Source organism: Pelophylax lessonae (assembly GCF_965119305.1).
Source record: "Pelophylax lessonae genome assembly, chromosome: 1".
Lineage (NCBI taxonomy): Eukaryota > Metazoa > Chordata > Amphibia > Anura > Ranidae > Pelophylax > Pelophylax lessonae.
The window spans coordinates 864,672,994-864,699,834 of record NC_138768.1 but is presented as its reverse complement, the minus strand read 5'-3'; the positions used below and the strand labels follow the sequence as shown (position 1 = coordinate 864,699,834).

At 41.0% G+C, this 26,841-nt stretch overlaps 1 protein-coding gene across 1 annotated transcript in view; it reads right to left on the bottom strand.

The window, feature by feature from the left end:
* The window catches only part of LOC309550254 (uncharacterized protein), a gene marked incomplete at both ends in the record, with an annotated part of 126,520 nt that overhangs the window by 78,776 nt on the left and 20,903 nt on the right, over positions 1-26,841 (bottom strand). The window contains 2 exons of the mRNA XM_082250662.1: positions 9,679-9,918; positions 18,248-18,490. Of these exons, the coding sequence (XP_082106788.1) occupies positions 9,679-9,918; positions 18,248-18,490 (483 nt within the window). The remainder of the gene's footprint in view (positions 1-9,678; positions 9,919-18,247; positions 18,491-26,841) is intronic.

Genomic DNA, 26,841 nt, shown 5'->3' with positions numbered 1-26,841 from the left:
AAGATCCTCACATACATTTTTATATCTTAATTTAACCATTTCTGGACCGCAAGGATTTTCCCCCTTAATGACCAGGCCATTTTTTGCGATTCGGCACTGCGATACTTTAACGGACAATTGCATGGTCATGTGAAGCTATACCGAAATAAAATTGATGTCCTTTTTTTTCCCACAAACAGAGCTTTCTTTTGGTGGTATTTGATCATCTGTGCGATTTTTATTTTTTGCGCTATAAAGGAAAAAAGCGACAATTCTGAAAAAAAACAATATTTTTCATTTTTTGCTATATAACATTCCCAAAAAAAATATAAAATCTAAATTTTTTTAACATTTTAGGCTAATTTGTTTTCTGCTACATATTTTTGGTTAAAAAAATCACAATAAGCGTATTTTAAATGGTTTGCTCAAAAGTTATCTAACTATGGGAAAGATTTGTCATTTTTATTATTATTTTTTTTTTTTACTAGTAATGGCGGCGATCTGCAATTTTTAGCGGGACTGCGACATTGCGGCGGACAGATTGGACCCCTAACTGACATTTTTGACACTTTTGGGGGTACCAGTGACATTACTACAGTAATCAGTGTTAACAATATGCACCGTTACTGTAATAATGGCACTGGCAGGGAAGGGGTTAACATTGTGGGTGATCAAGGGGATAAATGTGAGCCTAGGGGGGTGATTATAACTGTATGGGGGTTGGGCTTGTGAAATGATCACAGAGACCTGTGCTCCAAAATGGTTTGCGCAAAAGTTATCGTGTCTACTAACTACGGGATTGATTATGTATCAATAATATAAATTTAAATAATAAGTTTAAATGCTAATTTTTGGGGTTCTGGACATGCTACAGAGCTGAAACTTCACAGGTACACTTTTTAGACTCCCCAGACACTAAATCCAAAAAATGTCATGCCTGCCTCCAAAAATGCCCGATAAATGCCTGCAATAAAAAAGACAAGGTGTAAAAAAGCCGCCACACTGCTGTATTAATAATTGTAAGAAAAATGCTAATTTTTTTGGGGTTCTGGACATGCTACAGAGCTGAAACTTCACAGGTACACTTTTTAGACCCCCCCAGCCAGACACTAAATCCAAAAAAAGTCATGCCTGCCTCAAAAAATGCCCAATAAATGCCTGCAAGAAAAAAAGCCAGGTGGAGAGAAGCCGTATTAATGTTCTAATAAAAATTATAAGAAAAATTATAATTTTTTGGGGTTCTAGACATGCTACAGAGCTGAAACTTCACAGGTACACTTTTTAGACCCCCAGACACTAAATCCAAAAAAAGTCATGCCTGCCTCAAGAAATGCCCGATAGATGCCTGCAAGAAAAAAAGCCAGGTGGAGAGAAGCCATATTAATGTTCTAATAAAAATTATAAGAAAAATGATAACTTTTTTTGGGTTCTGGACATGCTACAGAGCTGAAACTTCACAGGTACATTTTTTAGACCCGTATTAATGTTCTAATAAAAATTATAAGAAAAATGCTCTTTTTTTCTTGTTCAATACCATTTTTATGCAAAGTCGGATCACAAGTCGGATCACAAGTCGGATCACAAGTCGCTTCAATTAAGATAAGGAGGCGACTCCCATTGAAGTATATGGGACAAGTCGGATCACAGGTCACCTCAAAGTAGTACAGGACCCTTTTCTGAAGTCGGAGTGACTTCAGTAGTGCCAATTAAGACGGCACTGATTGATTAATATGGCTTTTGTTATGTCAAGCGACCTGGGGCGACACAAGTCGCCTCATAAGTCGCCCTAGTGTGAATGGGCTCTGAACCAGCTTTGTTTTGCTATATGATGATTTATTTATTTTATTTAAACATCACCAAAAACAAGTATCAAATAACATGTTAATTGATAGTAGAAGTTTTCCGAACAGCAGGTGGCTCAGCACAATGTTTATTGTCTCGCCTCGGGACCTAACCTAAACTTACTTTGAATGACATCTAATATTACTTGTTTTGTACATAACCATCATTGAAGAGCCACTGCCTCTACGTTATAATTATACATCTGACTGCCATTATCTAAGGGAGGCTTGGATACACATATTTTTAATGTAACAGTAAAAGAAAGCCGTGTCTATGTCTCATTGAAAGGTGATCACTGGAGACAAGGAGAAATGGATGACATCATTTGGCAAAGATAAAAGCATTAAAAAAAAGATTCTTAGTACAAACTGTGACATGTAATGTAAATGGAATGAAGATCCAGAATAAAACAGTCCTAAACTGATATGACCCATAGTGACAATCCTCACAAGTAGAAACACAATAATAATTGACACATGTTGATAAAATAGTTTGGATTACTTTATTCATAAAATCATTTCTATATATAACACCTTAAAAGTACTGTACAGATCCAAAGAGATATCAGTATATGCCTGTATGGGTACATGCTTTTCTTCCTCATTAGTAGGGATGATCTGCATGTATCTGGGTGTATTTTTAGGAACGTACATTGTACTGTTAATCTAAACCCCATTGACTTTTTTCAATAGTTTTTTTGTTTTCTATTATCAAATGCAGTCTGAAGAGAAGCCAGAAATCTATCAGCATCTTGCAGCACAGGATCATTGCTGTCAGGAATACCACATGCAGGCATCCAGCAAGGGTGATCAGATCAGTTGGCTGCACCAAGGAATCAGGACCCAGATGGATAAAGGTGTAAATAAGTTTATTAAGCAAAATGACACACTCCAATACCAACAGCAGTAGACCATAAACAAGTAAACAAAATATAAATGATAACAGTACAAAACCCCAATAGAACCAAGCAAACTATATACAAAAGGATGGAGCAAACAATAGCAGGACACAGGGACAGGAGACAAGGAAAGCAGGGAGCCAGGCACAGGAAGCAGGGTACAGGGAACAGGTCTCAGGATCTGAATACAGGTTTCAGGATGCAGGTTTCAGGATCAGGCTCAGACAGGGACAGGGCTAGCAGAGAAAATACTGAAGCCCTGAGCCTCAGTGAAGGACGGGCTTATATTCCCTCAGCAGTCCTCCTCGGGTGCAGCTTCATTAAAAGTACAGTTCAGCTGCTGGGAGACACCCGCTGGTGGGCCCTGGAACTGCGTCCCTCAGTTCCGGGAACAACAGTGCCACCAGCAGGTGACCTACGTAATGACACTGATCCTGACAGTCCCCCCCCCCTCCCTTTGAGGAGCAGCCTCCGGATGCTCCATTGTGTATCTACCCCGAAAGGTAACTGAGTCCCTCAGTTCCAGGAACAACAGTGCCACCAGCAGGTGACCTACGTAATGACACTGATCCTGACAATTGCATTCCAGGTAAGGAGAGACCCATGCCAGGGCTTTCCCTTTTAACAATGAAATTACAAAATGTCACTTTGGCAGAAGAAGTACTGAAAGCCCCAAGGTTGTTGCGGAAGTACAAACGACAAACGTTTACAAAACCTCTGCAGTCCTCGGTGTCCCCACCAAACTTTTCAGGTAAGGGAAGTTTGAGGGGCACAGAAGAGGTGGGTTGGATTGGAGCAGGAGTCTGGACAGATTCAGAGGAGCCAGGCAAACAGGATTTTAGCATAACACAGTAATTAGTGCAGCACTAATAATACATACGTAAATCAGTATAAATAGTATAGTCCATGCAGGAAAGCCCGTGAAACAAGAGTATGTTTGATACTTCCTCCTAGTATGGGGACACAAGTGCTCTCAGTGCGACAACCGCCACCACATAGATTGGCCTCTCACCTGAAAGCCAAAAAACAAGGGCGTATATCTCCACTCAGCAGCCTCAATGCATAGATGTATTCTCCAGCAAATGCCGATGACCCCACAAAGAACCACAAGCTGTACCCTACATGTTTCGTCTGTTGACTTCCTTGGCCCCTGAGGAAGTCGATGGACTAAATATGTAGTGCGTAGATGTGATGATATGTAATTTCCTGTTTGCTGTTTGGATCCCTGATATCAGCTCAGCTGGGATACTATCTTCAGTAGCTATTCAAAGCCTCTTGCACTCTTAAAAGTTAGCTTTGTTTTGCCGATTCCATTGACTCCAAAGCTTTTTGTAGAAATAATGAAATGTTAAAATCTCCAGACTTTCTTTTGCTCTCCCAGACAAGAGTTGTCTGATTTCCCAGGCCAAGAGGATTTTAGCATAGCACAAAGTTCATCTAGCTCAGTGTCCAGAGAAGAAATATGCTGTTCATGAGCTCCAATCAATTGTCCCTGATGCGTAAGCGCCTTAACAATCTCAGCAGGGTCCACTGACATTATGGCCCGTTTGTTATGATAGGTACCTGTGAGGTAAAGTCCGAAGTGGAACTTGAGTGCTGAGGATTCAGGAGGTAAGACAGAACGGGCAAGACGGTATCCAAACGTAATCCAAAGAATGGTCAGGCAGGCATAAGTCATACACAAGCTGGTGGTGAAGTACGGATTCGGCAGGCTGAAGAGGGGTCAAGAATACAGGCAAAGGTTCATACACGATAGTCAGTCAAAGAGCATACAGCACACCCAGAAGATATTCCAAAACAAACGGGCACTGAGAAACAAGAAGTGCTGCTATTTAACCACTTTAGGACTGGAGGATTTTCCTGCTTAACGTCCAGGCCACTTTTTTCAACTTGCCACTGCACGAATTTAACTGACAATTGCGCGGTCATGCAACACCATACCCAAACAAAATTTACGTCCTTTTTTCCCACAAACAGAGCTTTCTTTTGGTTGTATTTGATCACCTCTGCACTTTTCATTTTTTGTGATATTAATAAAAAAAGAGTGAAAATTTTGCGAAACAATTTACATCTTCTACTTTGACAGTTAAAAAATATCCAGTATACTCAATTTTTGTCGTATATTTAGGCCAAAATTTATTTAGCTACATGTCTTTGACAAAAAAATCCTCAATGAGCGTATTTTTAACCACTTTAAGACTGGAAGATTTTACCCCCTTCCTGACCAGGCCATATTTTGCGATTCGGCACTGCATTACTGCGTTAATTTAGCGGACAATTGCGCGGTCATGCAACGTTGTACCCAAATGAAATGTACGTCCTTTTTTCCCCCCACAAATAAAGCTTTCTTTTGGTGGTATTTGATCACCTGTGCGATTTTTAAATTTTGGAAAAAAGAGCGACAATTTTGAAAAAAAAGAAAAAAACTATATTTTTCACATTCTGATATATAACATTCCCCCCAAAAAATTTATAAATCAAAATGTTTTAACATTTCAGGCCAATTTGTTTTCTGCTACATATCTTTGGTAAAAAAAAATCACAATAAGTGTATTTTGATTGGTTTGCACAAAAGTTATTGCGTTTACTAACTACGGGGAAGATTTGTAATTTTTATTGTTTATTTTTTTTTTACTAGTAATGGCGGTGATCTGCATTTTTTTTTGCGGGGAATGCGACATTGCGGCGGACAGATCGGACCCTTGACTGACATTCTTGACACTTTTGGGGGGACCAGTGACATTACTACAGTAATCAGTGCTATAAATATGCACTGTTACTGTAAAAATGACACTGGCAGGGAAGGGGTTAATTTTTATTGGTGATCGAGGGGTTAATGTATGCCTGGTGCTTACTGACGTGTGTGGGGGGAGGTGACTGAGTGACACAGGGACAGATTGCAGGTTCAAAAAGAGAGAGAGAAAACCAAGCGCCGATCTAAGTGTAGCAATAAGCGTTTCTTTAATATCACATAAAAGAATGTTACTCACAAGAGTCCATTAAAAGCAGGCATCTCGAAAGCAGTGGGGCAGTCTATGCAGTCACATCAAGGGTGTCCTCTTGGGTCTGCTGCAGAGCTGGTGCTGTGAGGGACGAGCAATGTTCTCCTGTTGCGAGGCAGGGGATTTGCAGGTCCACAGCGGCGATGGGGCAGCTTCGGTGAGCAGGTCGGAGGATTGTGACATCACTTCCTGGAGATGCAGTAGGGGATGCCTGCTTTTAATGGACTCTTGTGAGTAACATTCTTTTATGTGATATTAAAGAAACGCTTATTGCTACACTTAGATCGGCGCTTGGTTTTCTCTCTCTCTTTTTGGATCCATACAGGGTTGCTTCACCCTTTACAGCCTGCAGCCATCCAAGTGTTCCAGCAATCCCTCTGTCCTGTTCATTTACCTTTGCCCACACTTAGACTATTTTAGCAGCCTGCTCAGTCTGATTGCGCCAATCTCCCCCCCTTTACAGATGGCAGGTTCAGCTATGCTGAACCCTGCAATCTGACCCTGCCTGTCACTTAGGAGATCCGCCCGCTTTGTTTACACAAGCATAAAAATGAGGGGAGAAGCGCCACTGGAGTGCAGTAAAAGAAAGTTTTATTGATTAAGAACAACAGGATTGGTGACTCACATCTGGGATCGAAGTAAATCAATCACTGTGGTGCCCTCCGTGGGGTGGTCAGATGGTTGGTCGCCTTCTCTGTGTCCTGGTGCGGTCCGATCGTCCGGAAGGGGTCCGAGGATGATCTCAGGCGGCTTCCGAGTCGGGACAGCTGAGGAGATGCAGAGAGCTTGGTGTGGCGGCGGCCGGCAGCGTCTGACGTCACGTGTAGTCTGGGCTTAGTGGGCGTATCCGGGCATCACTACATGTTTCGGAGCATGCGCAACATGCCGTGGTCGAGCATGCGCACTCCTTTGTCAAGTGTCCGGATATGGGGAAGCAAGAAGAGTTTTTGTAGGAAGCAAGGGGGCGTCAATTACATTAAAAGCGGCAATGACAGTGGCATTCTTAAAGCGGCAATGCTCTTTGTTGACAACAGGGGAGAAATACAGGAATGAAAAGCTCAGGAATAAAAAGTCCATATTTGACATTGGGAACATAAAAAACAAACAAATGTAAAACGACCATCTTTTGGCATCACTATAGAAATGGTCTGGAACATATAGGACAAGGATAAATAAATAAAGGGTGATTTGCCCATTGACAATTTTTTAAAAAACATTCTTTGGAACACATAAGTAAATGTTTTAAAATATTCGGTATAGAACGATAAAAAACGGCATATGTGAATTATTATGGTCATATACCGATCATGGGAGGTTAAAATACTGGGTGTAGTAAAAGAACTAGCGGCTGAAGGGTACTAGTGGCTAGAAGGTGGGTCAGTAACAGTATGGGTTTTGGCAGTAATGTTAGGAGGAAATACTAATAGGGGGGGGGGAGAAGGGTCGAAGGATGTGGGGGGGGGGAAAGAAGGGAGGAAGGGGGGGGGGTTTGGGAAGGGGAAGAAGGAGGGGGGGAAAGGTTGGGAGGGCGGAGGGGTGGTGGGGTAAGTGTATACTTACAGGTGGTGTTCTTGGTGGGCATAACTATACAAGATATAGGCGACCTGAAATAAGGACAACAAGAGGTTAGAACCGTATAGATCATGGGGGCTAGAGGATAGTGTTTATGTCAAGTTCCTCGTTGAGTCCAGTGGGGCTGAGACTATCCAAGGTATAGATCCAGAACGTTTCGCGTTCACATAGCAACGCGAAACGTTCTACTGGCGGTAAGGTGTTGGGGATGGATTCGAGGACCCACACTTTGAGTCCGGCAGTGGATTGATGATGGAATTCTAGGAAGTGTCGTGGGACACTGTGGAGATCGCACCCTGTCTCTATATAACGTCTATGCTTTCCGAAGCGTTGTCTGAGGGGGCAGATAGTACTGCCCACATATAGCAGGGGGCATGGGCAGGATAGGCAGTATACTACGTAGTCGGTGGAGCAGTTGTAGAAGTCCTTAAAAATGTAGGTAATGCCCTTGTGTGCGAAAGATTTCTGGCCATGTTGGATAAAGGCGCACGTTTTGCATAGTGCCTTTTTGCATTGGAAAATCCCTTTTAATGGTATAAGGCAGAGGGGATTGGGCTTTGGGATTTTGAGCTTGCTGGGTGCGATTTTGGCTTTAAGTGATGGAGCCTTGCGGTAGGTTATTCAGGGTTTGTCCCTAATGTTTGCAGAGAGATGGGGGTCTTGTTTGAGGATACCCCAATGTCTGGAGAAAATACTCTCCATTTTTTTATATTTTCCATGAAATTGGGTGATGAAGCGGACTGCAGTTGCAGGTTGGGTGTTTTCTTTTTTGGGGGGTTTTCCTGGCAGGTATGTAGTGTAAGCTGTGTCTATTAAATCTTCTGGGTAGCCTTTATCTTGGAATTTCTTTTTAAGATAGATGCTGTGGGTGTGATAGTCAATGTCTTTAGTGCAGTTTTGTCGTAGACGACAAAACTGACTTTTAGGGATATTGTTGACCCATAATGGGTGATGGCAGCTTTCGTAATGGAGGTAAGAGTTTCCTGCGGTGGGTTTGATATAGTTGCATGATATAATGGAATTACCATTGTGGCTTAATTCTAGGTCTAGGTAGGCCAGTCTGTCCCGATGCCATGCGTGGGTGAAAGATAAACTGAAAGGGTTGTTATTGCAATGGTCTACGAAATCTTGAATAGTGCTGGGTGGGCCATCCCAGATGATGATCAGATCATCGATATATCGGCCATAAAATACCAGGTGTTTAGTGTATGGGTTGTTGCGTGAATGGTGAATGGGCAGGGGTAAAATGTACCCATACTCATTCACATGGGGGGGAGGATCTTGGGGCCTACTTGTTAAAGGGGCTTCCAGATTCCACTAAGCCCCCTGCCTGCAGACCCCCACAACCACCGCCCAGGGTTGTCGGGAAGAGGCCCTTGTCCCTATCAACATAGGGACAAAGTGCTTTGGGGTGGGGGGCCACCCACCCACCCCCCATGTTGAGGGCATGTGGCCTGGTATGGTCCAGGGGGGGACGCTTGCTCACCCCCCCTTTCCTAACCTGCCGGGCTGCATGCTCAGATACGGGTCTCATATAGATTTTTGGGGGACCTCACACTTTTTTAAAACATTTTGGCATAGGGTTTTCCCTTCAAGATCCATACCAAGCTCAAAGGGCCTGATATAGATCTGGGGGGGACCCCACGTCCTTTTTCTTAAAATTTTGGCATGGAGTTACCCTTCAAGATCCTCAGAGCACAAGTCGCTTACCACAAGTCGGATCAGTTAAGATGATGATCCAACCTGGATGCGACTTACATTCAAATGAATAGGCTGACATTGTGCCCAAGTCGTGCCCAAGTCAGACCAAAGTAGTGCAGGAACCTTTTTCAAAGTCAGACCGACACAAGTTGGGCCAGTTAAGACGGCTCTCATAGGGTACCATTAATTTTGACATGTCATGCAACTTGTCGTGCGTGCTCTCGAATTTGGTGTGAACCAGCCCTAATGGGCCAAACACACTATAAGATTTTCTGAAGACTTTTTCCTTTAGACTTACCAAAACCATATAATATGAGGTCAAACCTAAACACTTTCAATTTGTCTGCAATCTGGCAGGCCCTTGTACTACATAGAAAAGGTAAATCTGAAGGAAATCTAACCACAAAAGTTGGATAGTGTGTATCCAGCTTAAGAATAACATTTTTTTTTGATAAGTGTCACCTTACATTTTTATTACATTTTCTTTACTCCAATTGGTTGCGTGAGTGCTGTCATTTGCATATTGTCATTACTCAGGACACCTGAAATTGAGTAAACTTAATTATATAAATTAAAAAAAAAAAAACACATAAACAACAAAATACATATTATAAGATTTATTTTAGGAGAAATACATTTCTGTCGGATTTAGTAGGAATGACGAAGGTATTTGAAGGATCCAATTCTAGGGTTTGTGGCTCCCCAGTCAGTGTATCTCTTGTACTCTGCAGGTCTCAGGTAATACTGACGTCCCTTGTAGTTGGGCTCCTCGTAGAACATCCAGTAACCCTCTTGGACATGGACAGAGTGGATGTCACGGTAGCGGAATCTCTCATAGACATTAGGACAATCTTCAGAGAACTCCATCATCTGACCTCTGAAGTCTTCCTTCTCGTAGATCCTGATTCTGAAGGAACCTTGGTGCTAACAAAACAAATAAAACAGAATGTGATATTATTACAAAATACTGGCAAGTGTCCATTCATGTAACATTGACCTCAATATTTAAATGGAACACTTGCCAAAGCCTTTGGCTTTTGTTGAATAACATAAGGTAGGGTCATTCCCACATCCAGAGATGTATAGTAACTAAGTAGAACTACTTCACTACTGTACTTAAGTACGGAAAGGCGGTATCTGTATTTTCCTGGAGTAGAATTTTTTTCTCCTACTTCCACTTTTACTTCACTACATTTTTTCGATGATTTCAATACTTCTACTCCGATATTTTTTTTTTGTGCTGCATAGTTACTAGTTACTATTATAAAAATGACCACTGCCAGAACAGTAGATGGCAGGTTTCATGAAGCTCAAAACATGTGTATTATCAGCGCATACGAAAATAAAAGCTACTGTATGTATAAATAAAAGCTGCATTTGAAATAAAAAAAAACAATATGATCAAACTTTTGACTTCTTTCTTTAATAACTACATAACACAGTACTTGTACTTTTACTTTCAGTACTTGAGTAGCATTTTTTTTTTCAAAACTACTGGTACTTTTACTTTCAGTACTTGAGTAGCAATTCTTTTTTTTAAAAAAAACTACTTGCAATACTTAAGTACATAAAATGTTGAATACTTTACTTCTTCTACTCAAGTCACTTTTTGATCGAGCACTTCCACTTCTACTCAAGTCACTTTTTGATCGAGCACTTGTACTTTTACTCAAGTATGGGTTTCGAGTACTTTATACAACTCTGCCCCCATTCAATGGGTACCCATAATCATGAAGGAAGCTCTCTAGCCCCTCTTACAGCCAGATCTTGGCTCTTTGTTGAACTTTCCAATTCCCTTACGAGGAATGAGAATTCCATTTATTTTAAAGGAACATCACTAGGGGACCAATGACTACAGAAGCGCAGCTCATATAACAAGGAGTACTGCAGTTGAAGTCATGCAGCAGTCATCAGTTGAATTAACCACTTGCTGTCTGCTCACTCGAGCACTACTGCGGCAAAGTGGTCTGTTATCGTCTGGCGACGTAGACCTACGTCGCCAGACGCTCCCGCTATGTTCAGTCACAGCGGGAGTCGGGCCAGGGGAGGAGCAGCGGCGATTGCCGGGGAATCGAGTGTGGAGATCCGTCTGCTTGTGTAAACACAAGCGGGTGGATCTCCTAAGTGACAGGCAGGGTCAGATTGCAGGGTTCAGCATAGCTGAACCCTCGATCTGTCCTTGTGTCACACAGTCACCTCCCCCCACACACGTCAGTAAGCACCAGGCATACATTAACCCCTCCCTTTCCAATAAAATTAACCCCTTCCCTGCCAGTGTCATTTTTACAGTAACAGTGCATATATATAGCACTGATTACTGCAGTAATGTCACTGGTACCCCCAAAAGTGTCAAAAATGTCAGTCAAGGGTCCGATCTGTCCCCCGCAAAGTCCGAGTCCCGCAAAAAAAATCGCAGATCGCCGCCATTACTCTTTAAAAAAAAAACACCAAAAATGACAGAAATCTTTCCCTTAGTTAGTAAACGCAATAACTTTTGCGCAAACCAATCAAAATACGCTTATTGTGATTTTTTTTTACCAAACATGGGTAGCAGAAAAAAAATTGGCCAAAAATGTTAAAAAATTTAGATTTTTACATTTTTTGGGGGGGGGGAATTTCATATAAAAAAATGTGAAAAATATTGTTATTTTTTCAAAATTGACTCTCTTTTTTTGTTTATAGCGCAAAAAGTAAAAATCGTACAGGTGATCAAATACCACCAAAAGAAAGCTCTGTTTGTGGGAAAAAAAGGACGTAAATTTCGTTTGGGTATGGTGTCGCACGACCGCGCAATTGTCAGTTAAAGTCGCAGAGCGCCGAATCACAAAAAGTGGCCCAGACGTAAGACAGCAAAATCCTCCAGTGGTAAAGTGGTTAAACCTTCTCCCATAACTCAAAATATGAAAAAAAAAAGGTACTAAATAAGTAGGCTTATAGCTAGTGTCCATTGTTTTGTTTTAGCAGCATATTTAGTTGAATGAAATCTAAATCCAAGAACAGAAATGTATTATGTTGTAGATTACCAGTTCAGACATGGTAGCTGCATTCATTTTTTTTGTTTTTAGCTTTTTCCTTGATTTTTTCTTTTTTTGAGCTATCCTGCCAGTAACATAATTTATGTCCTGGGGCGTTGATGGCGAACCTTGGCACCCCAGATGTTTTGGAACTCCATTTCCCATGGTGCTCAACTACACTGTAGAGTACATGAGCATCATGGGAAATGTAGTTCCAAAACATCTGGGGTGCCAAGGTTCGCCATCACTGTCCTAGGGTCACTCATGCCACTGTATCTATGGAGAACCAGTGTTTCTGTCCGAACCTGCTCTTCTGATTTGATCTACAGAACACCCCCTCCTTCCCTTACCTCAACAATATTGTGGAAGGTTTTCTGTAGTTTACAGATGAGAACTGGGAAAGTTGGTAACAGTCGTTAAGATTTCAGTTCAGCGCACAGTAAGTAACAATGGCATTCAATTTTTGGCGGGGTCCAAGGGTATATTTCTGTGCTTGCATAAATTAGTACTTAGCCCGAATAAATAAAACAAATGCAACCACCATATCTAAGGATTGGTAAACTGCAACATACATTTTTTTTTTGTGTATAGATAAAATGTAACATCAGCTTTAGGCCACTTTCACGCATACGGTCCCTTCAGATCCACCTGTCAGTTTTTCAGGCGGATCTGAATGGATGCCCCATGCATCTCTATTGGGCATCGGATGTCAGCGGAGACATGTCCGCTGACATCGGATCCGAACCGTAAACGAAATCCGAAACCCTATTTTCCATCCATCTGGCAGATCGGATCGGATGAGAACGGACAGGCGGTCCATTCTCATCCGATTCCCCCATAGAGGACAGCGGGGATCTGACACCTCCGTCTCTGCACACAGAGCGGCAACGAAGCTGTCATCCGCCTGCTCAGCGGGGATTGGCGGATCAATCCCCGCTGAGAAAAATGGAGTCCGTCGGTGGAAGGGACATGTGTGAAAGGGGCCTAAAGTGATATCAAAGGTCGCCTGCTCTGATCCTCCTCTTCTCAGATCCTCCGCCAGCACTGCTGGCCTCTCCCCCCTACTGAGTGCCCCTACATCAACCAGCTTGTTTTCTGGGGGCACCCAAGCAGACTTGCTCCCGAGCCACTGCTCTCTGTGTCTATTCAAACACCAAGCCACACGACTCAGCCCCGCCCCCTCTTGGTCCTCATTAGCACACTGGCTGTGATGGACAGCAGTGGGAGCCAATGGCTTCCACTGCTGTCTCAGCCAATGAGGAGTTAGAGCCGAGGTTCTTGTGCACATTGCTGGATTGCGATGGGGCCCAGGTAAGTTTGGGGGGGGGGGGGGGCTACTGCATAGAAAAGGTTTTTTACCTTTCTGCATAGAAGGTAAACAACCTTGAGCATTTAGAACCACTTTAAATTTTCAGAATCTAAGTACTGAGGTTATCTTATGCTTCAACCAGCAGTTCAATACTGTATCTAAATATAACAACTCTAGTAATATAATGTATTGTATCCATTAGAAAGCATATTAAAAATCTTGCAAAATGACATTAAATGACTATTCTTTGTATGACCTATTTGACTTCAATAACTTAAAATCAGTATTTTTTCCCCTCCAGGTCCCTAGGCATTGATCCCCTCCAATGTAAAGCAGGCCACATATGGATAGAAACTCAGCCAAATTTTGTTCCATGTGTGGCCACTCCGATTGACTTCTGTTCAACCTCCCTCTCGGATAAAAGTCACTTGATAAGTGCAGAAGGCAATAGGCTGCAGTGCTGATCTGTGTATTCTAACAATGGGGAAGTCTGTCCACTGTCAGAATACAATGACACTGCAGAAGGATTCCCACATTCACCGTGAATATGTGGATGGGGGAATCGGGTCAGTTTTTTTTCAATTAGCAATAATCGCGCCTCGGATAAACCTCATTGGTTATGATACTGCCACTGCGCAAAGCTAGGGGTCCGTTTTTTTATTCAACCTGCTGGTTGAAGGAAAAAAAAATAAATGACCCATGTATGGGCAGCTTAACTCTCACTTTAATGCATCATCAATCACCCCACTTCCAAATGTTCCTTTATCCTCCCTGGCGGAAATCCCGAATGTGGCTCGGGGGTTAATTTTCAGTACCAAAAGCGGTAACCCCCGAGCCACACTCGGGGATACTCTGTAGTTAACCAGTTCTGGACCGGAAAGGATTATCCCCCTTAATGACCAGGTCATTTTTTGCGATACCGCACTGCGTTAATTTAACAAAGAAATTGCGCGGTCGTGCGACGCTGTACCCAAATAAAATTGACGTTTTTTTTTTTCCCCACAAATAGAACTTTCTTTTGGTGGTATTTGATCACCTGTGCGATTTTTTTTTTTTTGCGATATAAACAAAAACAGAGTGACAATTCTGAAAAAAAAAAAATTAATTTCATATCCTGCTGTATAACATTCCCCAAAAAAATAAATAAAAAATCAAAATGTTTCATCCTTTTAGCCTCGGTTCACACTAGGGCGACCTGTGAGGCGACCTGGTCGCCTCACAGGTCGCCGCAGGTCGCCTCCCATAGGGAAGCTGCGGACCCGTTCTAATAGGAGCGACACAAGTCGCTCCGACCTAGAAAAAGGGTCCGGAGCTTCTTTGGGGCGACCAGGAGGCGACCGCCATAGACTTCAATGTTATGAAGTCCGTGGCGGCCGCTCCGAGGTCGCGGCGCGCTGCTCGCACCGCGATCTCGGAGGTCGCCCCGGGAAGTAGCATCGTGGTAGTGTGAACCGGCGCTTAGGCCAATTTATTTTCTGCTACATATTTTTGGTAAAAAAAAAAATCCCAATAAGCGTATATTGACTGGTTTGCGCATAAGGTATCACGTCTACAAACTAGGGGAAAGATTTATGTCCTTTTTTATATTTATTTTTATTTTTTTACTAGTAATGGCGGCGATCTGCGATTTTTAGCGGGACTGCGGACAGATCGGACACCTAACTGACATTTTTGACACTTTTGGGGGGACCAGTGACCTTACTACAGTTATCAGTGCTAAAAATATGCACTGTTACTGTAATAATGACACTGGCAGGGAAGGGGTTAACCTAGGGGCGCTCAAAGGCTAAATAATTGTCTAGGGGAGTGTTTTCTAACTGTGAGGGGCTTGTGAAATGATCATAGAGACCTGTGATCCTATATAGAAGGATCACATGCGCTCTGTGATCATTTCAGAGAACAATGGTCAGCTGTGCTTATAACAGCTGACCGTCCTTCTTGCTCAGCGGGGAGCGATTGCGGGTGCCCGGCGGCAATCGCGGCCGCCGGCCCAGTGGATGGGCACCGCCTCCAGCGCCACTCCCGCAAACTGACGTAGCCTTGTGTTAATTTGCGCAGCCGAGCCAGCCTGCTGCAGTAAAACTGCAGCGGGCGGTCGGCAAGTGGTTAAACTTTCCTTGTCCCTACGATCCCCTGATGTCCTCCCAATGTGTCCTCCGGCCGATGCCGACATCCGTCTTCCGGGTTGCAAGCGCTGTGATGCAGGGTGGCGGAACCAGGCAGGAAATTTTAAAAAAGTGCACAAAACATGACAAGATACATTGTAATCTGTTAGGATTACATTACTGTATCAAACTATTTTATTTTATTTGTCCAAGGCTCTGCCTGCACTTTTACTGTTTTATTTCTTTTATTTTTATTAATATATATATATTTTTTTATAAATAATGTTTTAATTGATTAATAATTTATCTTTTAGTCCCCGTTCACACTGGGGCGACCTGTGAGGCGACCTGGTCGCCTCACAGGTCGCCGCAGGTCGCCTTCCATAGGAAAGCTGCAGACCCGTTCTAATAGGAGCGACACAAGTCGCTCCGACTTAGAAAAAGGGTCTGGAGCTTCTTTGGGGCGACCCGGAGCGACCGTCATAGACTTCAATGTTATGAAGTCCGTGCCGGCCGCTCCGAGGTCGCGGCGCGCTGCTCGCACCGCGTCCTCGGAGGTCGCCCCTGGAAGTCGGATCGCCCCAGTGGGAACGGGGCCTGAATTTATTAGTTTATTTATATATTTATAAATTTATTATAAATTTATTTAAAAAAAAAAAATCACTTTTACTGTTTTTTTTCTAAGAATTACAGGCCTAAAACATAAAACAACAGATTTCCATGCAAAACAATGTACCACTTTGACTTTTTTTTTTTTTTAATATGTACATTATTTTTATTATTAACTTCATCATATAAACTTGCAAAACATTTCATTAAAAAAAAAAAACATAAATAAATGAAAAAAAAAAAATCCTTAAGCAGATTTACAAAGTATTACCTTACAGTACATTTTTCCCTTTCTATTTCCCCTCTGCCTATCCCCTCCCCCCTATCCTCCCTCCCCATCTCTCTCCCATATTTGTCCTTAGCTTACTCTACTGCCTCTTCTGTTGTTATTTCTTTCATGGTATTTAACCACTTTACCACCGGAGGATTTTGCTGTCTTACGTCTGGGCCACTTTTTGCGATTCGGCACTGTGCGACTTTAACTGACAATTGCGCGGTCATGCAACGCCGTACCCAAATGAAATTTACGTCCTATTTTTCCCATAAACAGAGTTTTCTTTTGGTGGTATTTGATCACCTGTGCGATTTTTACTTTTTGCGCTATAAACAAAAAAAGAGCGACAATTTTGAAAAAATAACAATATTTTTTATGAAATTCCCCCCCCAAAAAATGTAAAAATTAAATTTTTTTATCATTTTAGGCCAATTTGTTTTCTGCTACATATTTTTGGTAAAAAAAAATCGCAATAAGCGTATTTTGATTGGTTTGCGCAAAAGTTATTGTGTTTACTATCTAAGGGAAAGATTTCTGTAGTTTTTGGTGTTTTTTTTTTTAACGAGTAATGGCGGAGATCTGCAATTTTTTTTTGCGGGACTGCGACATTGCGGCGAACAGATCGGACCCTTGACTGACATTTTTGACACTTTTGGGGGTACCAGTGACATTACTACAGTAATCAGTGCTATATATATGCACTGTTACTGTAAAAATGACACTGGCAGGGAAGGGGTTCATTTTTATTGGTGATCAAGGGGTTAATGTATGCCTGGTGCTTACTAACGTGTGTGGGGGGAGGTGACTGAGTGACACAGGGACAGATCGCAGGTTGAGCTATGCTGAACCCTGCAATCTGACCCTGTCTGTCACTTAGGCGATCCGCCCGCTCTGTTTACACAAGCGGGCGGATCTCGACCCTCGATTCCCTGACAATCGGGGAAGAGCAGTGGTGATCACCGCTGCTCCTCCCCTGGCCCGACTCCCGCTGTGACTGAATACAGCGGGAGCGAGACTCCGGCACCGAGTGCGCGCCACCGAGAAAGGGGAATGTCTGGCGACGTAGGTCTACGTCGCCAGACGTTATCGAGCCACTTTGCCGCTGTAAAGCTCTAGTGAGCAATGGCAAAGTGGTTAAGTATTAATTTCTACATTTTTAATTGATTTTTTTTAAATCTATCCATTTTTCCCATTTTTCCCCCATGTTTATTGGGTTTTCCTCCTGGTTTATAAATACTGACATAATCAGACCACCAGGGAGGTTAAAGGGGTTGTACAGTCAGAAGTTTTTTTTTTTGTATCTTAATACGCATATGTATCTTTATCTTAATATGCATTAAGATAAAAAGCCTTCTGTGTACAGCAACCCTCTCAGCCCCCCCCCCCTCAGCCCCCCCTAATGCTTACCTGAGCCCCATCTCGATTCAGCGATGTCCACGACTGTTTCAGCCATCCGGGACTCCCCTTCTCATTGGCTAAGACACAGCCATGGTGCCATTGGCTCCCGCTGCTGTCAATCAAAGTCAGTTAGCCAATGAGGAGAAAGGGGGGGGGGTCGGGCCGAACTTCAGCTCCCTGCCTGAATAGATACACAGAGCTGTGCCTCGACTCGGGTGCCCCCATAGCAAGATGCTTGCTGTGGGGGTACTTAAAGGGAGGGAGGGGCCAGGAGAGCTTAAGACGTCCCCGAGAAGAGGAGGATCCAGGGTGCCCTGTGCAAAACCAACTACACAGAGGAGGTATAACATGTTTGTTATTTTTTTTAAATCACTTTAATCCCCCTCTGATTGTTTTGTGGACCAACTTGTGCCCTACAAGAAAGCTAACACTTGGTTACTATTGCTTGCTCCGACCCAGGGGCATGATCAATACATTTTGCCTTTTGGAATAAAAAAAAACTGTATTGGCCATAAACCAATACTACATCACTGTGTTTAATTACCTGGGGGGTGAGGCGACAAGACTTAATGGAGTCATTGTAGCCCATCCATTGCTGGAAGTCAGGATACTCTCCTCTATGGAGGAAGTACTGGTGTCCTCTGTAGTTGGGGAGCTCATACAGGATCCAGTTCCCACTTTCCACACGGATGGAGTTGCAGCGTCTGAAGAATGAGGACAGATCGGGACATTCAGAGCTACACTCATAGGAGCGACCCTGGAAGTTCCTGTCCTCGTAGAAGATGATCTGTGAAATGGCAATAATACAATCGGTTTATATACGTAGAATAAATGAATGCATGCACAGTTAAAACTATGCTAAATGTACCCACAGTTACAGCAACCTTGTTCATTTGAAAAAAAATAAAGACCATAGACCACTGCAGTTGAAGAGCTCTTATATATTAACTTCTTGTCTCGTTCCTTCTCTCTGATCCAGTGCTGAAGCTTCTTCCTGTTGGATGCCTGTATTTCCTAGAGTGTGCTATCGTTCTGTGGTAGGGTCCTCCAGCCTCTGGTCATTACAGAACCCAGCGGTGGCCAAGGGGTTTTGGAGGTGGACACTGGAATATGCCCAAAACACCTTTATCCCAGTACCTAGGGCACTTGCTGTTCATCTTGCTCCTCTGCCTCTAGAGCAGCATTTTTCAACCAGGGTGCCCAGGCACCCTGGGGTGACTTGAGGTTTCTTCAGGGGTGCCTTGGCAAAATTCCTAAAAATTGCACACAAGCCGGCTTAAGGATGAAGCCTGTCTTTAAGTTACATAAAGCCACAGGTATTCCTTGTGCACCATTACAACCTTCTAGCTGCAGGCGGCCTAACGACCAATGGCATCATCAGTTGATATGGAGGATGTCAGTCTCCTGCACAGCATCCCTGTACCCCATCTCCTTCCCCTCTCCATCAGCTGTGGGGTCACATTAGCTGAATGATGGAAAGAAGCTGAGGTAGAAGAGAAACATTGGACTACTAGTCAGTACCAGTTTGCAAAAGTGTATTTGCATTAGAAGAATAAATCTCCTCTAACGTTGGGTGTCCTACTTGGGTGGATATTGCTGCATTATGTAAAACTATTAGATACATTTTTACATTTTAGAATGTGGTGCCTCGAGATTGTCCATCATTTTTAAAGGGTGCCTCGAGATTGTCCATAATTTTTAAAGGGTGCCTCGAGGTTGTCCATAATTTTTAAAGGGTGCCTCCAGACTGTCCATAATTTTTAAAACGTGCCTTGACTGAAAAAAGCTTGAGAAACACTGCTCTAGAGACAACTCCCAACCAAACGACCAGCAAATCTCAGCTGTCACTTTAACCTCCCTGGCGGTATGATTCTGTCAGGAATTCTGTTCCAAAAGCGGTACAATTCTTTTCATGGAAATTTGGCGTTATGTATTATAGGCCTACAATTCTTAGTAATTACTGACTTAAACCTGACCAAAACAAGACTCTAGTAGACATCCCAGATGTGATAAATTTGAAACACAAACAAGTGAATTATAATTGAATCAATAATATTATTTTATTATTTAATATATAATATATATAATAAAATTATATTATTGATTAGATTATAATTCATGCGCTATATATTATATATATATGTGTGTATATAGATATATATATATATATATATATATATATATATATATAAACGCATGAATTATAATCGAATCAATAATATAATTTTATATATATATATATATATATATATATGGGTGTGTGTGTATATAGGTATATATATATATATATATATGCATATATATATATATATATATATATATATATATATATATATATGCATATATATAATATAAAATGTGTTATGTGTTTTGTGCAACGTTTTTTTTTTTTTGTTTTTGAATTTCCCTCCCTAGTTCCGCTCCCATGCAGCATTGCTGCTGCAGGGAACGGAACTAGGAAGTCCTCCTACCGACAGACGAGCGGCGGAGATCTCGCTGGCGGTCACAGCAATGAGAGCTCATCGCTGGATCGCCAGGATCAGGTAAGAGAAGCTCCGCTGCGCTGTCTGCACGCTCTGCCCATTGACCCCGAGCGTGACTCGGGGATACCGCTAATAGCAGAAAATTCCTACCCCGAGTCACGCTCGGGTTTACCGCTAAGGCGGTTAAGGGTTGGCAGTGGCGGCTGGTGCGTTGGGGGCGTAGGGGCACCACCCCCCCTATCCATGCATCCAGCCCCCTAATCTACATGCGGGGCGCTGGACGCATGTATTCAAATTAGGTTTTTTTTTTAATCACCTGATTAGAGCCAGAGGCTCTAATAGGCTTCAGAAAAGTGTGGACCCGATAGTGCGCCCCGAGCCTACCCATTGTGCGACAATAGCGAATGAAAATTCACTATTGTCACATGGATCCTCCTCCTGGCCAATCAGGAAGCGGGTCCGAGACCCGCTTCCTGATTTACTGAAAGGCAAAAACCATGTCATTGGCCGAGGAGGAGGCGGCGGGAGGACACGAGGAGATGCCGCCGCTGCAGGTAAGTGCACTGGTCTCTGCATTGAAGGGGGCACGCTGGTCTCTGCATTGAAAAGGGGGAACGCTGGTGTGTCTGCATTGAAGGGGGCACGCTGGTCTGTCTGCATTAAAAGGGGGCACGCTGGTCTCTCTGCATTGAAAGGGGGCACGCTGGTCTCTCTGCATTGAAAGGGGGCACGCTGGGCTCTCTGCATTGAAAGGGGGCACGCTCGTCACTCTGCATTGAAAGGGGGCACGCTAGTCTGTCTGCATTGAAAGGGGGCACGCTGGTCTCTCTGCATTGAAAGGGGGCACGCTGGTCTCTCTGCACTGAAAGGGGGCAAACTGGTCTCTCTGCATTGAAGGGGGGCACGGCACGCTGGTCTCTCTGCATTGAAAGGGGGCACGCTGTGGTCTCTCTAGATTGAAAGGGGGCACGCTGGTCACTCTGAATTGAAAGGGGGCACGCTGGTCATTCTGCATTAAAAGGGGGCACGCTGGTCTCTCTGCATTGAAAGGGGGCACGCTGGTCTCTCTGCATTGAAAGGGGGCAAGCTGGTCTCTCTGCATTGAAGGGGGGCACTGCATGCTGGTCTCTCTGCATTGAAAGGGGGCACACTGTGGTCTCTCTGCATTGAAAGGGGGCACGCTGTGGTCTCCCTGCATTGAAAGGGGGCATGCTGGTCTGTCTGCATTGAAATGGGGCACGCTGGTCTCTCTGCATTGAAAGGGGGGAAGCTGGTCTCTCTGCATTGAATGGGGGCATGGCACACTGGTCTCTCTGCATTGAAAGGGGGCATGCTGTGGTCTCTCTGCATTGAAAGGGGGTATGCTGGTCTCTCTGTATTGATAGGGGACAAGCTGGTCACTCTGCATTGAAAGGGGGCACGCTGGTCTGTCTGCATTGAAAGGGGACACGCTGGTCTGTCTGCACTGAAGGGGGGCACGCTGGTCTCTCTGCTTTAAAAGGTGGCACGCTGGTCACTCGGCATTGAAAGGGGGCACGCTGGTCACTCTGAATTGAAAGGGGGCACGCTGTGGTCTCTCTGCATTGAGATGGGGCACACTGGTCACTCTGCATTGAAAGGGGGCACGCTGGTCTGTCTGAAATTGAAAGGGGGCACGCTGGTCTCTCTGCATTGAAAGGGGGCACGCTGGTCACTCTGCATTGAAAGGGGACACGCTGGTCTGTCTGCATTGAAAAGGGGCACGTTTGTCTGTCTGCATTGAAAGGGGGCATGCTGGTCTCTCTGCATTGAAGGGGGGCACGGCACGCTGGTCTCTCTGCATTGAAGGGGGGCACGCTGTGGTCTTTCTGTATTGAAAGGGGGCACGCCGGTCAATCTGCATTTAAAGGGGGCATGCTGGTCTGTCTGCATTGAAAGGGGGCACGCTGTTCTGTCTGCATTGAAAGGGGGCATGCTGGTCTTTCTGCATTGAAAGGGGGCAAGCTGGTCTCTCTGCATTGAAGGGGGGCACAGCACGCTGGTCTCTCTGCATTGAAAGGGGCCACCCTGTGGTCTCTCTGCATTGAAAGGGGGTACGCTGGTCTCTCTGCATTGAAAGGGGGCACGCTGTGGTCTCTCTGCATTGAAAGGGGGCATGCTGGTCTGTCTGCATTGAAAGGGGACATGCTGGTCTCTCTGCAGTGAAGGGGGGCACGCTGGTCTCTCTGCATTAAAAGGGGGCACGCTGGTCACTCTGCATTGAAAGGGGGCTCGCTGGTTACTCTGCATTGAAAGGGGGCACGCTGTGGTCTCTCTGCATTGAAAGGGGGCACGCTGTGGTCTCTATGCATTGAAAGGGGACACGCTGGTCTGTCTGCATTGAAAAGGGGCACGCTGGTCTCTCTGCATTGAAAGGGGGCACGCTAGTCACTCTGCATTGAAAGGGGGCACACTGGTCTGTCTGCATTGAAAGGGGCACGCTGGTCACTCTGCATTGAAAGGGGGCACACTATACCTTTAATTACTGAAGGCCCCTTTCACACTTTTGTGACCTCAAAGTCACGCAATTTTTTTTACAGCGTTATTTGCCGCAAAGCAATGCCTATTACATTTTTCTGTTTGCGCCCCCCCCCCCCAAAAAAAAAAAAATGTTGAGCACCAGCCGCCACTGATGGTTGGGACTCGCTGTGTATCACAGCAGTGGCTGAATATCTTCCTGTATAAATGAATACCCGAAGAAAGTGTCACTGAGAAATACAATGTAACAATAAAACATCATTATTGTTACATTGTATTTACACTGGTACAGCCATGTGCAGTCCCACAAGGTGACCTTTCATCTGTCAGTTAAATCAAAAAGAAATACAAAAATATTTTGGATTGAATGTGTTCTTACACAATACCTTAATAACTCCTAGTTAACTTTATTTAGCCCTAATTACCTAATTTATCTTATTCTTTCCTTAGCCATTTTTTTCTGATTTTTTCTTTTTCTTACTATTAATATTTTTTTTTTTCCACATTCATTTGCTTTTTAAGTGTTGCATTAAAAATGCACAAAAAAAAAAAAAAAAAGACATTAATTTCTCAATAAGCTTTGTTTTAGAAATAAAATGTATTCACTTTTTATCTACAGTAACATTAAGCTAGAAAAAAATAGTTGGTCTTGCAACATATTTATTCAATATATTGTATAGAAAAAAAAAAAAAATGCTAGATGATATTACAAATATTAAGCCATGTAGGTGCCAAGGTAAAATAGGATATGTATTAATTTGTTATCTTAAATTGGATGTAATCAAAAATGTATTTTCCAGAATGCTTGCATCATGCTTCAAAGTATTCAGTTCTCCTAAGCATTTTTTTATTTTTTTTTTATCTGTTACTATTAAAGGGGTGCTTTAAGTCTTACCTATCTTAGTGCAGACTTTTATGGAAATCAGTGTGTCAATCACACAGGCAAAAAATTACATTTTTGGAGGTGTTCGGTACACCAAACAGTGTACAGAATGCCCCTAGGTTGCTATATTGCATTGTATTTTACAGAAAATTGCATTGGCTGCAGATTGAAAATGAAAGGTACTTTTGAATAAAATTGAATTGCAATATGGCTTGCAATTTAATGCTATTAATTGTATATGCAATTGTATATGCCATATTATTTTTCTTTTGCTGTTATTTTTCCGTGAAACTGGAGTTGTCCCTTTAAATAATGACAAGGTTATTTGCATATCAATAGGTCCATAGTGAAAATGTAAAAATTCCTCTGACCCAGGGGAATACAGGACAGAGAACAAAAGTGGGAAGATTTGGAAGCGCACTTATCATTTAAGATAATACAAAAATAAAATACTAAGTACAAAATAGAAATATAAACACTATTAAAAATATATACTTTATAAAAAAAAAAAACCTAAATGAAAAAAATGTTATATGAATAAAAATAAAAAAAACAAAAAATATACTATAAAAATAGCATATACTAAAGCAGTAAAAAAAAAGTAAAATATCTGTAAAGTAAGTAAAGTATCTGTATTGCTGGGAGCCAACAATAAATTACACATTTAAATATAGTATATATTTAAAATATATACAGTACTTTATGAAAAAAACATTATGAAAAAAAGTTATATAAAACAATTAAAAATAAACTAAAAATATACTATAAAAAAGCATATACTAAAGCAGTTAAAAAAAAGTAAAATATCTGTTATATGAAAATGTTACGAATAAAAATAAAAAAAAAAAAAAAATATACTATAAAAATAGCATATACTAAAGCAGTAAAAAAAAAGTAAAATATCTGTAAAGTAAAGTATCTGTATTGCCGGGAGCCGACAATACATTAAACAACATTTAAATAAAGTATACATTTAAAATATATACTATATAAAAAAAAAATGTTAATGAAAAAAATTATATAAAAAATTAAAAAATAAACTAAAAATATGCTATAAAAATAGCATATATTAAAGCAGTGAAAAAAAGTAAAATATCTGTAAAGTAAGCAAAGTATCTGTATTGCTGGGAGCCAACAATACATTACGCACTTAAATATAGTATATATTTAAAATATATACTATATGAAAAAAAAATGTAATGAAAAAAATTATATAAAAAATTAAAAAATATACTAAGAATATACTATAAAAATAGCATATATTAAAGCAGTAAAAAAAAGTAAAATATCTGTAAAGTAAGTAAAGTATCTGTATTGCCGGGAGCCAACAATACATTACGCATTTAAATATAGTATATATTTAAAATATATACTATATGAAAAAAAAAATGTAATGAAAAAAATTATATAAAAAAATAAAAAATATACTAAGAATATACTATAAAAATAGCATATATTAAAGCAGTAAAAAAAGTAAAATATCTGTAAAGTAAGTAAAGTATCTGTATTGCCGGGAGCCGACAATACATTAAACATTTGAATAAAGTATACATTTAAAATAAATACTATATGAAAAAAACGTTAATGAAAAAAATTATATGAAAAATAAAAAAATAAACTAAAAATATGCTATAAAAATAGCATATACAAAAATAGCATATACTAAAGCAGTAAAAAAAAAGTAAAATATCTGTAAAGTAAGTAAAGTATCTGTATTTCCGGGAGCCGACAATACATTAAACATTTAAATAAAGTATATATTTAAAATATATAATAAATGAAAAAAACTAAATACAATTTTTTTTATAAAAAAAATAATAAAAACTCCTAGAAATATACTATAAAAATAGCATATACAAAAACAGTAAAAAAAAAAGTAAAATGTCTGTAAAGTAAGTAAAGTATCTGTATTGCTGGGAGCCGACAATACATTAAACATTTAAATAAAGTATATATTTAAAATATATACTAAATGAAAAAAAACCTAAATACAATTTTTTTATAAAAAAAATAAAAAAACCCTAAAAATATACTATAAAAATAGCATATACTAAAGCAGTAAAAAAAAAGGAAAATATCTGTAAAGTAAGTAAAGTATCTGTATTGCCGGGAGCCGACAATACATTAAACATTTAAATAAAGAATATATTTAATATATATACTATATGAAAAAAAATGTAATGAAAAAAATCATATAAAAAATGTAAAAAATACTTTTTGAAAGGAGAAAAAAAATGTAAAAAATTATCTAAAAATTTACTATAAAAATAGCATATACTGAAGCAGTAAAAAAAAAAGTAAAATATCTGTAAAGTAAGTAAAGTATCTGTATTGCCAGGAGCCGACAATACATTAAACATTTAAATAAAGTATATATTTAAAATATATACTATATGAAAAAAAGAAACCTAAATACAATTATACTAAATCAGTAAAAAAAAAAAAATGTAAAATATCTGTAAAGTAAGTAAAGTATTTAAAAATCTAAATAAAACAATTATACAAATATAAGTTTATAAAAAAAATAAACTAAAAATAAACTATAAAAAATGCATATACTTAAGCAGTAAAAAAAAAAAAGTAAAATAGTAAAACACTAAAATAGTAATTAGTTATGAGCCATACACTTTTTTAACAATTTATATCATTTACTTTTCTAATTTATGTTTTTTTTTTTTCTTTTTACAGTGTAACAAAACCTCAAAAGTTATCTGATATTAAAAGTTTAGTAAAAACTTTTTTTTTTTTCTTGTTAATTCAATTTTTATATTTTCTCCTTACCTTTCCCATTTTGCTTGGTTTGTCAGTGGGTTCAGTTGTTTAGTTTGCGCTGATATACGGCTGGGGAGAAGTGGCCTTTATATACCCTGCACAGATCCTCACGTGTTAACGTTTAGACCAGTAATCAGAATGAATAGCTATTTTCCCTTTTATTATATGGGGGATTGTTCAGTGTTTCTGTGTGACTATTGTGTGTTTGTCTTTTTGCTATCATCAGCACCCAAACTGCTTTACCTAGGCCGTCTAACTGGAACAAATCCTATTCTGACAGCAGACAGTCATGTGAACGAGCTGAACTCTCTCTATAGGTGTGCTTTATGTAGGTAGTCGCAGTCTGTCACTAAATGTCCGTAACAGTGAAAACACAAAAAAATCTTTTATGATTTAGTGAGACAAAAGGGACTGCTGAAGGTACAAGTTTAGGTGTTAACTAGGGTTGAGCGAACACCTAGATGTCCGTGTTCGACGGGTTCGGCCGAACTTTAAAAAAAAGTC